The sequence below is a fragment of the Corvus kubaryi genome, unplaced genomic scaffold (assembly GCF_017639235.1).
Source record: "Corvus kubaryi isolate FWS band 111438036 unplaced genomic scaffold, C.kubaryi_AGA036_p1.0 37361, whole genome shotgun sequence".
In the NCBI taxonomy this organism is placed as follows: Eukaryota; Metazoa; Chordata; class Aves; order Passeriformes; family Corvidae; genus Corvus; species Corvus kubaryi.
The window spans coordinates 368,660-385,062 of record NW_024581118.1 but is presented as its reverse complement, the minus strand read 5'-3'; the positions used below and the strand labels follow the sequence as shown (position 1 = coordinate 385,062).

Sequence of the window (16,403 nt, the reverse complement as noted above, 5' to 3'; positions counted from 1 at the left end):
TGGTTTCTGTAGCCTTTACAGAAACCCTTTGTATCCCATGGTATGGCTCCCCTGCAAAACCAACTGAATAATGCTGCCAGTTCAGACATTCCATTTCATAACCATGATGTTTAACAACAAGTCATCAGGAAGAAAACAAGGAGAATAATCCAAGGCTCCTAAATAACACAAGCTGGAAAGACTGAAAGAGATAGTTAGTCTAGCCTAAGGAAAGGACCTCAATTGCACAGGCCTTTGGAACATCTGCAAAGAGGAAGAGTTATTCTGCAGACCTGTCCTGGGCAGCAGTAATGGGCTTATACAGAGGCAAGGGACACAGAGTGTATTAGGAAATAATTTCCACTTGCAAGACCAGTGAAGAACTAACACACTTTCTCTAGGGAAATAATAGAAATCTCCATCACTATCATTGAACGGTTCCAGTCATCATCGGGGAAGAACTGAGATTGTCTAGGTACAGATCAGATCAGCCCTGAAACTCTACCCCTCATTTACTATGACTCAGTGGAAGTCAGACCAGCAAATTCATTGTTTACTTGATATATTTTGTACACAATGCTCAAAGAAATAGATAAAAAAGCATGCCCCTAAAAAATAAAACCAGTAAAAGAGAAGCTGATGTGAAAACAAACCATTTTGAGCAAGTGCCTGAACACATATCAACGATTTAAGAGCAGAGTGGCTTTCCTTCCTTTACAAAGAGACGCCTGACTGCACCCACAGTACAGAGGATCTTACTCCACATATATACAATCTGATACTTTTGTGACATGTTCAGTTTGTTGAATGTGCACGAGTCAACTGAACTGAAAATGCAGAGTTCTTTCACAACAGACCCCAGAATGGAGAGAGCATGACTACGACCTGGCCACATGAACTGCCTTGGTGGCCTGAATAATTTGTGAAATTGGTAGAGATCTGTTTTTTAAGACAGTTACAGCAAAATCACCTTTCATTACACTCTCTTTTCCCCCTCCCTCTCTTTTTGGGATAGCATCAAGGAAAAGCAAAGAGATCCAAAGATCACCATCGCCTGGTCTTTGAGGTAGAATTGTTTTATATTTTTGAGCATTAGCTGTAGGGTCCACAGTGAGACCTCAGCTCTGCCACACTCTACACAAGCAGTGACTGCCCTGACACAACATGGCACAGTCTCAGACAGAGTGTCCCTCTGAGCTAAAGGCTTACCTGAACTGCCACATTCTGCTTTCCTGCTTCCTGCATCTTATCCAAGCCACATTTCTTAGTCTCATTCTTTCTTTTATTGTTTTCTTTCTTCCCATCATTCTTATTTGCTACTATTCCTTTGCTAAAGTCCCGTCTCTCCCTCGCTAAGTCCTTTGGGGGGTAGATGCGCCCTTGTTCTCTGTTCATCTCCCGGGGCTTGATGTTCTCTTTGAAGGTGACCATCGGTTTTTCTCCTGCATCACAGCTGTTGTTCAGACTTCTGCCAGAGGACAGCACTGATTTGAGTCCAGGGCTCCCATCAGCACACAGCGGCTCTGCCATGGATGTCTCCTGTAAGGCGAGACTCTCTTTGGCTTCACTAGGGTCCTCCAGTAGGAGCTCCGGGATTTCCGTCACAAACAACAGCTTTCCTACCTCATTCTCACATTGAATCAACCTGAAAAAGACAGGAAAGAATTGAAAAACAAGTACATAAACTACATTACTTATAATCAGTCTGTGAAGGAATGGCTTGCTGACCCACAGAACATGTTATTAGTGCTGTCAGCATCTTGTGCTCACATTACAGCTAATTGCTGTGTTGAACAGAGAGAAAAATAACACTCCACACTGGCACCTGTGTCACCTCAGCTTCCAGCAGCATGGGATACACAAAGTACCTGCAATTACCTTGGCTGGTTATCAGCAATCCATTTGCCTGTGAAGATCAGGCGCTGCTGCCGTATCCGACGTTGCTGCCCTTCTTTATCCCCTGTAATTGCCTGGTGGCCTTTGGAAAAATCCAAGTTCCTAGTATTGACACAGAAGAGCGAGTATTAATTACACAATTACCCTCTGCAATATCCTATTTCTCTAGCAATACAACGTGTCAGCATTGCTCTACTAAAACCTGTGAACTTTCACCAGATATTATTCAAAACGTGGCTCTTAAGAGATATCTGATTTACAGATGTAATTCTCATCTGGTAAGATGCACCTACATTAAAGAGGTTCAGTGGGGTCATGAGTAGTATTATAACCTCAAGAATTTCTTAGGGCTACACTGTCCATTGCAGTTGTTTTGAAGAGACCGACATCAATCTATACAGCAGTAAATATTCATAAATAAGATATTGTAGGGAACGGGCCAATGTCTGTCAAAGTCGTGACGTCAGCAAGGGTGCAAGATCCTTCAGCTGTCACCCACCTGAACGAGGGCCTCAGAGCCAGGAATCCTTGCAACTCAAATTCTTCTGGAAGGGGGGTTGCTGACAAACAGACAGTAAAAAGCATAAGGAAAGCATGAAAGCACTGAGCACAGTATCACAGCAGATACCTAAGCATGGTCTCTACACATACTAAAGCCTTCTATTAACTGGTCCACCCCGCAATCTGAGGAATTCAGGAATGATAGAGCAAAGTCTGCTCAGCACAAGAAAGCAACATTTGCAAAGTACTCACATGAACTAATACAAGAAGACAACTTGCTTCCTTATTTGCTCTTCAACTGTATTTCCCCACATCAGCAGGAAAAACATTGTTTTTCCCAGTTCTTTACAGCACAGACTACAAGTGTCCTTACCATTATTACTGGATAGATCTTCTTCATGAGGCTGGAAACTATTTAGAAGAGAGATCAGCCAGGGCCATATGCTACAAATTAGAAAACAGGCAAACCCTAAGTGAAAACTGCAAAACATGGGATGCGTTTGCTTTACCAAAAAACCACTGAATGCTGTTACCATCACAGTTTACATTAATCCTCTGATTCCCAAGAAAAGTTTCTCGCAAAGTGTCAGTGAAAAGACCACTTTCTTGAAAAAATAACTATTACTAAAAAGCCAACCTAAAGTTCCCAAGGAACCCAGGCTCTCGCAGCACAGTGTTCATTATCCAGCAGGCCAGAGAGCTCACTGTGAATTTAACCAGATAAACCTACAGCATGAGCAAGTGCTGTGAGCACCTGTCTGCAACTCATGCTTTCCAGTCCACAGGTGATGGCTCCCAAGGCACAGTCAATGAATCAGTTTAGACAGCAAAGTAATTTGTCAAGACAGCTGTGCAGAAGTACTTCTGCTCTGTGAACAAGAACACTGTACTGTAGTGCTGGAGCATTCACCACCAAGGGAAGAGACTCTAAGTAAGGGTTACACCAAGTAAGACCATTAAACTAGAGGTGAACTTGCAGTCCCCTGCCTTGCCCTCACAATACCAGTACAAGAAATGACTGGCAATTCTTTCCAAAGGTCCTGGAGCAAATAATTTTAAAACCACACTGATCACTGCAGAGGTGGTTAACACGTAACTGCTACCACCAGGCTGCTTCCTCCTGTTTGTTAAAAGCTCCCACTTAAAAGTCCAAAAATCCTTCTTCTTTACTGATGGGTACCACGGAATCAAGAGAAAACTATTTCAGGATGCCCACTGTGCTCAGCGTTGGAGAAATGAATGTGTCCTCCTCAGCAAGGCTTTCAGCCATCATCCAGTGTGTGGCCTGGAGAATGCACCATGTCCCCAACAGCACTGTACACCCTCAGCTGCTTTCCTGCACAGCTGCGGGCACTGGCAGCATGATCTTCATGATTATTCTCTACACTATACTAAGCAACAGCTCCATCCCATGACTGACAAGGGACAAAAGAAGGAAAAAACACCCCAGAGGTCTTCAATGAGGCAAGTAAAGTCAGTAATATGTTGTCCAGAAAATGCGTTCCTTCAGAGAATCCCAGAATGGTTTGGGCTGGAAGGGACATTCCACACTCTGTGCCATGGGCAGGGACACCTTCCACTACCCCAGGTTGCTCCAAGCTCTGTCCAATCTGGCATTGGACACTTTTAGGGATGGGGCAGCCACATCTTCTCTGGGCAGCCTGTGCCAGGGCCTCCCACCCTCACAGCGAAGGATTTCTTTCTAGCATCCAATCTAAATATGCCCTTTTCAGCCTAAAGCCATTTACTCCATGAATTACTACCTGGATGTCCTCTCTGCAGGGACTACTTGCTATCAATTAGGTATCTTGCCTATTAAAATACAGGCATAAGTCTTCCTTTAGGATGTGCACAGGGCAATAGTTACCACCATCTTAAAACCATTTCTGAGCCCTTTTCCTTAATCTTGTCTTTAGGAATTCTGTGGTTTAAGCTCCCAAAACTCCGAGGGGTTTTTTGGGATTTTTTATGTTTTCCTCAACAAACCGAAGTTATAGGCCCCCTGTTCCCCACACATCACACTGCTTTCCCTGGAGTGCCCATCTTGGGAACAATACTCATCCACCTGCGTCAGTAACAGTCACTCTGATCCTAAGAATCACCTTACAGAAACACTTTATTGAATCGTGGTAATTCATGAAAAGTTAACAGACTATTAAAAAAATTGGTGAGTTTTGAAAAATTTAAGTCTTAATTTATGAGATTAGTGGCAGAAGTGAAAAATCAGAGCAACAGTGCAGAAGTTATGCATGCACTGACATTTAAAGAGCCCCTTTACTAAATTGAATTTAATTCCTGGGTGACTACCAGCACTGCCCAAGTGATGGTTTAGTGCACGAAATTAAGGCAAGTATTCTCCTGCCATTTCCTCAGTAATCTGAGAAATTGTTATACTAGATTAGGCTACGGGAACACTCACTAGTTATGCTCAAACTGGACATTATAAAATAGATCCCCCGATCTTAAAAAAGTGACAACAAACCTAAAGCAAAAGTGACAACAAACCTAAAGCAAATTAAATGAGTCAATTTGCTCATGTAACCAACAAGTCTCATGTTTTGCTTTATGAACTTTTTAGCACATACACCTTCTATCATTTCGGTATCTGTAATGATGAGTTATATGATCACTTTTCACATGACTAATTTGTGGATCAACAGTAATTAGGACCTTCATGCAACAAAATGTATCAAGAGAAAGATTAACACTCACTACCGTCTTTCGTCAACCACTGCCTCCTGGAAAACACTGGGCCTAAGTTTCAGCCAGTCCATCGAAACCTTCACAGCTGGAAGAGGATATGCAGCCCCAGAGTCCTCCTGGTAGTCGTTTTGTAAAGGACACTTGCACAGAACTCCAAGAAACGACACTAGAAACAGAGTAAGAGGAAAAAGTAAAAGAAAAACACTCCATGATGTGGGAATGACACTTCAAAGTTGACCAAATAACCTAATCAAACATATCCCCGCCCCATAAACCCCTATTCTAAGAGCTAGTTCTTTAGAATAAGGCAGCCCAACTACCTCATATTAAACAATCCACCAACAGATCACAACATAGGGCTTTTTAATAGCTTTGTACTATGCAGCAGAATCTTGGCATCTTATATCCCTTCAACTGTCATGGCAAGTCATTTTGGTAAGTTAAAAAAAACAGATGAGACAAGCCCAGTGCAGAAATATTCACTCACCTATTTATTAGAAATTATCAACTCAACTACCTACCTGCACTTTATTCACTTCAATCAGCAGGCACACAAATGCACTGGAACTCTGCAGGCAGGCACCCAGCCCAGACCCTTTAGGGCACACAAGCTGAGAAAGAGTAACCACACCAGTGTGACCATGCTGCCTTCAGAATCAACTCCAGGCTGGAATTTGGAGAAATCCAGCTATTCAGAAATTTAGGTGTTGACTAACAAGGCCAAGCTGACAACAGGCTCAATCACGTTAAGCAAATCAGCATTATGTGGCTAGAGTCTACAATGCTCTGCACTCTCAGTTATCTCCTGGTTGATATTACCAAAGGCACAGAAGTAGCTGAGGTCCTAGTTGACTCAACTTCAGTCCTGTTGAATCAGAACCAGTTTCATTCAAAGCAACTCCAACTGTATGCAGCCAACTGGGGAGCAGCCCCCCAAGAGGGGTACTACTCACCACCAAGTTGGATCCCGTTTTGCACCCAAGTTAAAATGTTCTTTCAGAACCAGGAAAATGATGCAGAGTTCTGTAAAGCTTCAAACAGAGTAAGTCCGGACACAGAAATCTAGTGTTAAGTCAGCACTGCTGACATAAATGATCCTGTGTGACCATCATCTCTTTCAACTTTCTCCCTCATGTCTATTCTTGGCACTTACCTCACACAGCCATTAAGCTAGACCCTGAGAGGAAATTACTAATGGATTCCACGTTAAAATCAAGAGAACTACAAAAACCAATTAGCTCCCACACTTACTGAAGAGAGCCAGGAGCTGTGTCCAGCAGAGCTGCTCATCCTGGCTGTAGTTGTGCTGCTCCGTTTCATTGCTGAAGTCTCGCAGGTGGTGCAGTTGGAACAGGTTGATCACAGTAATATGGACTAACTGCTGAGAGTTGAAGGCCTTCTGGAACAACAACCTCTGCAACAAAGACACAGGGTATATGCATTTTTAGATGGCAAAGCACGTGCTTGAAAGGATTGTAGTTGCTCCTTCACTGCTCGACTAATGCTTCTGCCCTTAGGCAACATTCATTCTGGATTTATTTTCAGGTCATCCCTCCCAGCACAGCACTGGGCTTCCCAGGAGGACTTGGGCAGGTGCCCACTGTTAAGCACAAGGTTTTTGCTTGTACACCAGCTCAGACACACAACAAATCAACATCCCCTTTGCATATGGTTCCCTTCCAGAGCAAGTGCAATTTTGAATGCATAGTAACAGCACTGCAAAGGCCCATAGACCCACTGGGTTTGTCTGCCTGTCAAAGAACCAGCATGGAGAAGGTGACATTTTAAAAAAACACCCCAGGAAAATTTAACTACTGCATGGTTATGCATTAAAGACTAATTCCACACCTGACTTCATGGGTCACGGAATGCCTTGGCAGACTAAAACAGCGAGAGCTATTTACAGATGCCTTTCAGTAACTATGCTGGAAAATACACCTTTCTCAGGACAGGAAAAGAGACTTCAAGGCTTTTTGTGGGGAAAAAAAAGGAGGTATCCTAAATCTCAGCCAACGTATCTTCAGACACAACAATCAGGGAAGCAGGTAGATTAACTAGTGTTAAAGGTTTAAGCTCCACATTCACCCTTGACTCTCTCAACTAGGGCATGAAGAAGCACCGTACAGCTGACAACTGAGATTGGCAGTCCTGCCAGCAGCAGCACCCAGGGCCTGACTGAGAACACTCCCAACCCTGCAACTGCTCTCCTCAGAGTTAAGATCAGCCACAAAGTTAAACTGATTCACTACCATACAGCCAACTTCACATCCACATTCAACTCGTTGAGGCCAAAAGAGTTGCTCTCTCATAAATTAGGCCTTATGTTGCATAATATAAACCAAGAAAGGTAATCTAAGCAACAAATCTGGGCTCAATTAGCTGCTTTAACACCCTGTATCAGTTCAGAAAATGAAGAATGTTCCACATGCCTGAGCAATGCTCATAATTATTGATTATAAGCACAGTGGGAAAAGCAGTGCTTGCTCAACAGCCAGCAACACACACAGAGAGATACAATTACTACATTTTGAAACAACATTACCTGCCAGGGTGGGAGTAGCCCACATTGCAAGTTAATTCACAGCAAATTCTGTGGTTTTATAAATTTATTTTAAAGACAGTGTGAACGTGGCTGTAGCAGCACAATTCAAGACAAAAATATGGAAAAGGACACTGTAAAGAATATTTGTGATATTTTTATATTGCTCAGACCATGTTCCCCTTTCCTATTTTTGAAAAGCATCCACTCTTCTGCTGAACATATCCATCCTCCCTGCTTCTTTTCCACAAATTAGGAAGTTGAGGCAGATCAGTTTCCAAAAGGCATTTACCAGTTAACACAATGTCCTCTCTGAAATGCTACTACTTTGCATAAATACCTTCCAAAATTCTTTTGTTTCAATCATTGCTGTATTGTCCAACATAATGAGCTGAGTATGTAATCAATGGGACTCCTGGATTTTCCATGGGAAACGTGTTCCACATAGTTCTAGTCTGCACACACTAAGGTTGTATGGGACACTTTTTAAGGGCAAATTGCTAACAGGAGAGGCAAGTTTTCTGAGGCAGATTAAAAGCAGCCTTAATAACCACTGGGAGTGAATGAAAGCCATCCAAAAAATGAAGCTCTCAAAATTCCTCAGGCCACCAAGCCAAGACTTTACAGATGAATCAAGAGCTTTTCACAGGTATCCAAGAATCATCCAGGTTAAAGAGCAGAGAATCAAGAGTGGTCACTGATTTCTCCTGTATCTCCACCAACAATGGACCACGTGCAAAATGGGAAAAAGCCCTAATCTTGGCAGAAGTTACTAGAACTATCCAGTGTTAGCTGCAATGCAAACCTTCCCTAACTAGATACTTGAGTTTCCTGTATTTTACCATGTGAAAGAATTATTACTGGACTGTAATTTCAGAACTCAGCTGCTAAAAATATTTTCCTCAATATACTAATTAATATGTTGTTAGAACTAACCTTGAACTGTTCTTCCAGCTTTTCTCGAAGAGGGCTCAGCTTCTCCAAGCTCTTACTCAGGTACACATGGCCATGAAATTTAATAAATGCCTTGATGAAGTCAGACACGCTCCATCGAGTCTTCACCTCATCACGACTGCATTTAGAATAGAAATACCTGATTCAGTCTTTGGAATTACACACAGCTGCACATAACATTACAGAATTATTCCAAAATGAAGGAGGAATGTCCATGCAAAGCTATTTTTCATGTTGGCACAATATGCTTATTTCCTGTATTCACTAATCACAGTCAGGAGCCTCACAAACTATTCTTTGTTGCATACACCTGTGAGGATGCTCTGACTGGCCAACGGTTGAGGGATTTCTGTTTCCACTGTCAAATATGAATAACTTCTGGCAAGGCAGGTACTTTTAGAAGAAGTCTCTTCCAGCTTATCTGAGTGGCAATAATTTACTCTTAGTCTCACCTTTCCAGTGCTTTAGAAAGTGCTTTTTGTAGGTTAGTGGAGGCAGCTGGGAAAGGAAATTTCACAGCAATGCTTCTGCAGTAGTAGAAAATTGTGGTCAAGTGGTCTCCTTTGGAAGAAGCTAGGATAGCCAACTGATTATAAGGCTGACCTAAGGGAGAAAAAGACAAGTTGTCCTGGAGGGAAATATGCTAGATTTCAGAGTCCATGTGGTCACTTGGAAAGGGAGCATAAAGTTCTCAGTTCTTCAACAGACAAGGCTCAGATCCATCTGCTGACCCTTTTGCCCCAGCCTCAGATCTGTACCACTTCAGTCAAAAAGCTTCTGAGCTTCTGAATTTGTGGTGCAGCAGCTGTTTGGATTTTCTTTTTTGTTTTGTTTTTTGGGTTTTTGGGGTTTTTTTTACTTTGTATGGGGAAGGATTGGGTATGGGGGTTTCTGTTTGGTTTTATTTGCTTGTTCGTTTCTGGGGTTTGAGTTTTTGTTTGGTTGTATTTTGTCTAAATAATAAAATACTGTCAGAACCAAGCTTTCATCACCAATGATTTATCTTCGTCTATTGGACAAAAGCTAGCCCAATTTTACTTCCTTTTCAACATTTCATATTTTTTTGCCTAGGGAGTTTAAAATACAGAGAATTCTGCAGTTAGAATGCAACTGGTTAAAAAAATTGAATTACTGGTTTCAGCAGCCTAGCTCAAAAGCAATTTACCCTTCTCTCACTATCCCTACATTTTGGGCCACTGGAAGACAATAGCTAAAAAGCTAGATCCCTGAACCAACTCACATCAGCAACTTGAAAAATACAATTTTAGCTACTAAACTTTATAAATTGACATGGGCATAAATAATAAAAGAAAAAAACATTGGTGGTGTAAAGCAAGTTTTCATTAATTGTACTTTATAACGTATGAATGTAACAGAGTACAGTAGTAGTGAAGCCTTGGAGTAAAGCTGTGAATTACCTTCCTTGTTTCTACATCTGCACAAAAAGGAAGCAACACAGATCATGCAAATAACCATTATCTAAATGATTTACCGATGGGTCAGGCTTTGTTGTATGGTTGGTTGGAGAATTTGGGGAGGGGTATTTATGTAAAAGCCCAGGTTTTTGACTGCCACAGAAGAAAACAATATCCCAAATCTTCCTTTGGAATATGAACTGAAAAGTTATCCCAGACTCACCATTAGAAGGGACAAGCTGAGCTGCATGTCTATAGTAAGACTCTGCCTGGCTGGTCTGATTCCTATAGCGAGCTAAGAAAACAGCAAAAAAACCCAAGTTGAGGCACAAAATTCCACTCCCCTGCAGTTACTTTCACAAAATGCAACTTACCCGAAGAGTATTTCATTAGTATTTCAGAAATACGCATCAGAAGAATGTACAGTTACACCAAACAGCACCCAGATTTGACACAATCAATTCTGCGGTGGCTGTTTTGTCTCGGACCTAAGACTGTCTTAGGGACAACAGTGCCAAGAACACCACATACAGAGAACTAAAAATATTTTTCATCCCTCTTTGCATGATCACCAACTAGATCTATTTTTAGGTTACTCCAAAAGCAACTGCAGATTCTTGTGAAAAGAGAACTTTCTACAACACAAAGTTTTACTCAGATCAAGAAAGAAATAAACCTGTGAACTTAACGTAAAAAAGAAACCCCATTTATGAAAGGCTGGATTTCTAACTGGTGCCCTTGTACACTGGATGTTAAGTGTTCTGGGATGGAGAAGTGTGCTAGCCCGCTGCAAAAAGCTTTTGTAATAGTTACCAGTTTCAGCATTTCCCTGTGCCTACCAGCTAGAACATGATTAGAATGCTACAAGACAAGACTCTAGCAGATCACTAGAAAGCCAGTGATTAACTGTCTCCATGTTTTAACGTGTAACATACACTAGAAAAGTCTGAACAGCATTTCTTCCCAGATCTTTCCCCCTGCAGCAACCACCAAAGGCACAATCAGCAACTAGCAACTAAAGTGGAGCACACTTGCTCCAGCAGTTGCCACGGTGTGTGCAGATCCCTCTCTGGAAGCCAAACACAGACAGAACTCCATGTCCCAGCCTTTTCCTTCTGAAACTCACCGATATCTCCCAGGTGGACAAGGCAGTGCTGGCAGATGTAGGAGCAGGAGCTGGACTGTGGCTTCACAATAGTGCTGGTGTGCGTCTGTTTATTGCTAATGATCCCCAGCTGGGAAGACTTCACACGGCACGGCAGGTCTACGTTAAAAACTGTGCACAGTTCCTGTAATAGCTGCAAAAACAGGGCTCGGTCAGTAGCAGCTCAAGACAAGCATTGGAAAGGCATCAAAACAAGTCACAAAACTAACAGAGCACCACTCGGAGGTGAGCTCACCACAGATGACCCAAATATATTTGAGGTGAACAAGCTCAAGTTATTGAAAATGAGACTTTAAAATACATTCTCCATATGGAATTCACTGAGTTCCATTGTGTCCACTGTGTTCATCTGCCCAGTAAGAAAAAGCTCTGCATCCCAAACCAGTAAGCAACTCAATCCTCATGATATTTAAATCACCAAGGATTTATCAGTGGAGATTGACTATGGGAAGTCTACAGATATTGTTGGGTTTTATGGTTTTGCTTTCTCTTTTTGTTTGTTTTGTTTTTTCAGTGGGACACTGAAGAGGAACACAGTGGGTTTTATACCTTGAAGTGACACTGTTCTCTGAAAATAATAGAAAGGAATATCCCTCTCCCTCCAAAGCAGCTTGTTCCAACTTCCAACTGCACTATCCCAACTTAAACTTTAGAAAGAAGCTGAAACATAACCAAGTTTGTAAGCAACGCAAGGCAGTACAAATGTTCAGTGGTTGAGCTGTCAATAAATATTTGTGCTAAGCCAACAGGGAGACTCTTTCAAGGAACAAGGCATCAGCTACCTGATCAAATATTTCAAAAGCTGATTGAAGGAAAACCTCAACTCTGTCATTCTACTCAGTGCTTTTGAAGTTTTTCCTAACAGACTCCAACAGACTCCTAACAGACTCTGCAAAGTAACAGTAACCAGAGTGAAGAGTGTTTGTTGGACAGAGTTAAAGGGTTAAAAATGCAGGTAAGAAATGACAGACTTTCTCCCACCTGGAAACATGCTCAGTCTCCAAATAAAACAGACCTGCAGCAGGGTTGCACTTCCACATAAAGGCACAGAGAAACCCCATGGCTGACAGAGACACACAGTCTGTCAACAGCTAAACATGTGACACGATGCTTTTGTTTGCTGCAGAAAGAGGTTTGTGTTACATCTCCCTCCCCTTTGGCTCTGTCTTTATACAGTAAACAAAAATCCCCAAATAAGAGGATCTCACAGATGAAATCTGGATAAAAGAGACCAACTTGACATCTTCAAAGACACCAAATTAAGAAAATTCATACTCTCTTTCAAAGATGTCACTTGTGGAGGCCTCACAGCTGGAGAACAGGTACCCTGGCTCAGCGAAGGCTTTAGACTGAAAATGTGATTAACATCAGTGTCAAACTCAGAAAAACTCCCTGATCCACTGTAGGAAAGAACAAGGCTTTTGCAAGACAAACAATGTAGATGGTAGAAAGCCCTTGGCAACCATGACAGCCTGTCAAACTGGCTGCTTCCAATAAGCAGCTTTCCAAAAAGCAATGCTGAAGTGGAAAAAAGGATAGCCACATGGGCAGCCTGGGGCTGGCCTTGCAGATGTCTGGAATCCAACTAGGAATTGATACAGCACAAATATACTACTCAGTACAACTGTGAGTACTGTAAGATGAAGACACTGTAAATTAGTCATGACGAAGTTTACTCTGAACACTGCGAGAGGATTCAGCAACCACAATGCTGTTGAAGCAGACACCAAATGAGGGCAAAAAAGGAAAGAAAGGCAAGTTTTCTTTGTTAAGGGCATTATCATACACTGAGTCTTATTCTCCATAATTTAAAGCTGAAATCTAATGAAAGCTAACATAGGAAAGAGTGTGGGCAAAAATATGTCAGTAAGAAATAAGTATATGAATACATATCACACTCCTTTGGCAACTAACTGAAAACCTTGCAAAAGATTCTTAGCCCAAGAGCAGTCAACAATATAGTTTTACTTTAGGGGAAGAAAAGTTCCTAGAAGTGAATTAATTGTTCTAATTGTTGTTGAAAATAAAGACTTACGCTTCAGTGCTTATCATCAGTGTTAGGAGTCACAAGGAAGGGGCAAAGAACAAAACATTACGCCATCGCACGCATCCTGTGCATCTGCGTTTTCTGCACATATTTCTGTTCCTGAGTAACTTAATCCAAGAACAAACTGACTATCCTTGCTTATCCTTCCCTATACAGCGAATGAAAAGGAATTAAGGCAATGGTCCACAAACACATACACTGGAATGAGAAGCCAAATGGGAATTATTACAGAAATGGCAGAAAAAAAGAACCAAGAGTACAATGAAATCATCAACTAACTCATCTGCTGGGCTCGAGGTTTTTTGTGTCATCATTTCTGTAAGACATTACAATTAAAAGACACCACAGGTCACTGCGGAGACAGAGTAAAGGACTTTAAGAGGGGACTGGAGAGCCAGTAAACACTAGACCTAATAGTTAGAGGATTCACACAGGAAGTAGTTCAAGAAGGCAACAGATGCACAGCCATAAAGCAAGAAACAGCACAAAGAAGTATCATTCTACCCTTTCTTGCTGCTTTATAATTGCTCTGAGCAGTCACAGCAGAACACAGTAAGAAATGGACATTTGACCCAAAACAGTGGGGTTTAGACTTTAAAGCAGATTCTATTAGAAAGGAACTTAAATTGCACCAAAACAACAACCAGATGCACAGAAGTTTCAGCTCAAGACTGATCAAAAGAAAACCCATCACCAGCTCTGCAGGTGTCTCCTGCTTAGAGCACCAGGGTTAGCAAGGTGCACTGCTCAATCCAATACAGCAGCAGTTTCCTAAGCTAAGGGCAAAGAACAGATTTTACCCACTTAAAACTGATCCTCCACCCATCCTCTACTTTGTGCAACTCACCTGTGTGTAGAAGCCACTAGCTGCCTCTAAAAAGAGAGAAAGGTTTGCCTGAACTTCGCTCCGATTCGGATTTGCTCTGTTTTTTGCCTGACCCTGGAGCGTCGTGATCTGATTTTTAAAGGCATGATTCCAACTGAAAATAAAAGAAGCATTTACCTTTTTACTTTGGAAGTGTCTTATGCAGATGGCATAAGTAACAGGAAAGAACTGTTTAATTACATAGCATCAGACATGAAGAATATTCAAATTCAGGCGACATTCAGATGAGAACAAATGTTACACATGGAATAACCACCTTTCCTCACCTCTCGTATCTAGGGAAACAGATCCTGATATATATAGCTAACATATACATGTATATATATGTATATGACTAACACTAACATCATTAATATTTGCTTGCAATTATTCTTTTTTAGGCAGCATAGAAGTCCCTCCCTAAAACAAGATGTCTGGTACAGAAATGAGGGTTAAAAACCATTCAGTAACTGGAAGCATGGACAGGACAACTCAGCCAGCCTACTCATCTGGCTTTCCTCAGTGCTGAAAGAACTGCATGCTTCTGTTAACTAAACTTATTACAACCCATGTCTGCACCTTAAATAACAGGGAATGGATTCAGGGCATGGAGAAAACCCAGCTGGATCTTCCCCTGATTCTTAAGGTGTCATTAGCAACCCATGAAGTTCTCCCCTGATTATTCCCCTCCCTCTGCCCAGCTCTACCTCACAGGGCTTAAAAGGTGGCTCTTCAGCAACTACTCAGCTCCTGTTAGACTTTGCTCAAAGCTCCAAGTGATTACATCAGGCAAATTTCCTCCTTTCTGGAAAATGCAGACTTCAGCCCTTCCCTGACAGCAGAGCAGACTGGTGCTCCTTAGCTTCTCCACGTCCATCTGGCCCTCCAAAACCCAATCCTGTATGACATGGCTGCTTCTGAATTGCCAGAGGTAAAACACTAACCACCTACTGAATACTCTGCATCAGCTCTGCAGTGTATTCTCATGCTTCACCCACAGCACAGTTCCTATTTTAAAGGAAGTAAGACAACCATTCCATAGGATACAACTGCTTTTCTGGAAGTCTCAAGGTTTCCTGCTCCCCAACCCAGATTACATACATACACACAAATTCAGTGAGGTACTTACAGGTCCTGCTCCACTTTTTTATCTAAAGCATATTCCAAATCAGTCACTAGCATTTTTTGATATAAGTCCTGTAGAGCCTGTCTGGATGTCCAGACTTCTGCTGGACCCAGCTTCGAATCTGAACAAGAAAGAAAAAAAACCAAAGACACAACGGTTTTTGTAACACACAAATTTATGGAGTTACTCTGATTTTTCACTCATTTACCAAATGAAAGAATAGAGCTCAGTGTAAGATACACACCACCAAACACCTGCTTTTATCAATTTCCTCAGAGTAGTGAAATACAAGAACTACAAATGGGTTGAAGGTTGAGTGCTCACTGATTACAACTGATTACTCCTACAACATTAGAACTAGATGTGAACAAAGTTAGCAGCTGGCAAGTTAAAAAGCAAAACCAATAGGAGGACGTGGTTCTCCGTAAGTTATTAAACTGCAGAATTTCTTGCTACTGGATGAATTTAGAAAAATTTCCAGTGCAGCCTGAAAATAATTAGCAGACAATAAATCCATGGAGGGATGCTAAATACAACAGTGCACGGACACACGCTGTTGGTATTTACAGAACACCGTGGGCAAGTACTGCTGCATGCTTGCCATTTTCTAATTCTTCAGTAGCCATCTGTTCTCCATTCCAGACGGTGAGTGCAAACACTGCTCCCTGCTATTGAGTTACACAGTCCAATTTCCCATGGCTTCTACAATCACCTTTGGGCCTCACCCCAGGGAAACAATCCTGATGCTGATGGTGGAGCCACTCCTGCTGGCTTAGGTGGATCCAGGTGGTTTTAATATTCCTATGGGGACTACAGCAGCCTGCTACTTTCACTACAACAAGGTGGCAAGCACAGCTGAACAAAGGTTCATGAGGGAAGCTAGTACTGCAGGGCTGGATGCATTAATATAAACCATTCCCTTTTCCCACTAATACGTACAGCTTAAATCACAGCTCATAGCATTTCACTGCATCCAGGGCTGCACTTTCACATCACATGGTAGTGCTCAGATCAGCATTTCCATCACCTCCGTCCTTGAAACCACCCAGTTTTTTTTCCTGGCTAATCCAAAGTACAGCAGTTTCTGTGCTAGTCTGGGCAGGAGTCTCCGAGAGAAGCAGAGATACGACCTTCATCTCCAAATGCTTAGAACATCCAAAGTCAACTTCAAAAATATGTATTAGGTACAGGCAAAAGGGGCACAGTAGTTAAA

At 41.9% G+C, this 16,403-nt stretch overlaps 1 protein-coding gene across 4 annotated transcripts in view; it reads right to left on the bottom strand.

Annotated features, from left to right (window-relative positions):
- SMG7 (SMG7 nonsense mediated mRNA decay factor) overlaps positions 1 to 16,403 on the bottom strand; it is a 53,041-nt gene that overhangs the window by 14,360 nt on the left and 22,278 nt on the right. For 3 of the 4 annotated variants that reach the window (XM_042033803.1, XM_042033805.1, XM_042033806.1), the window contains exons 3-14: positions 15,194 to 15,311; positions 14,047 to 14,179; positions 11,114 to 11,285; positions 10,211 to 10,282; positions 9,025 to 9,175; positions 8,555 to 8,690; positions 6,331 to 6,493; positions 5,089 to 5,245; positions 2,750 to 2,820; positions 2,375 to 2,435; positions 1,858 to 1,977; positions 1,189 to 1,624 (exon numbers count right to left, since the gene is read on the bottom strand). In XM_042033803.1, coding sequence (XP_041889737.1) covers positions 1,189 to 1,624; positions 1,858 to 1,977; positions 2,375 to 2,435; positions 2,750 to 2,820; positions 5,089 to 5,245; positions 6,331 to 6,493; positions 8,555 to 8,690; positions 9,025 to 9,175; positions 10,211 to 10,282; positions 11,114 to 11,285; positions 14,047 to 14,179; positions 15,194 to 15,311 — 1,790 coding nt within the window. The remainder of the gene's footprint in view (positions 1 to 1,188; positions 1,625 to 1,857; positions 1,978 to 2,374; positions 2,436 to 2,749; positions 2,821 to 5,088; positions 5,246 to 6,330; positions 6,494 to 8,554; positions 8,691 to 9,024; positions 9,176 to 10,210; positions 10,283 to 11,113; positions 11,286 to 14,046; positions 14,180 to 15,193; positions 15,312 to 16,403) is intronic. The other variant, XM_042033804.1, reaches the window with a different exon arrangement.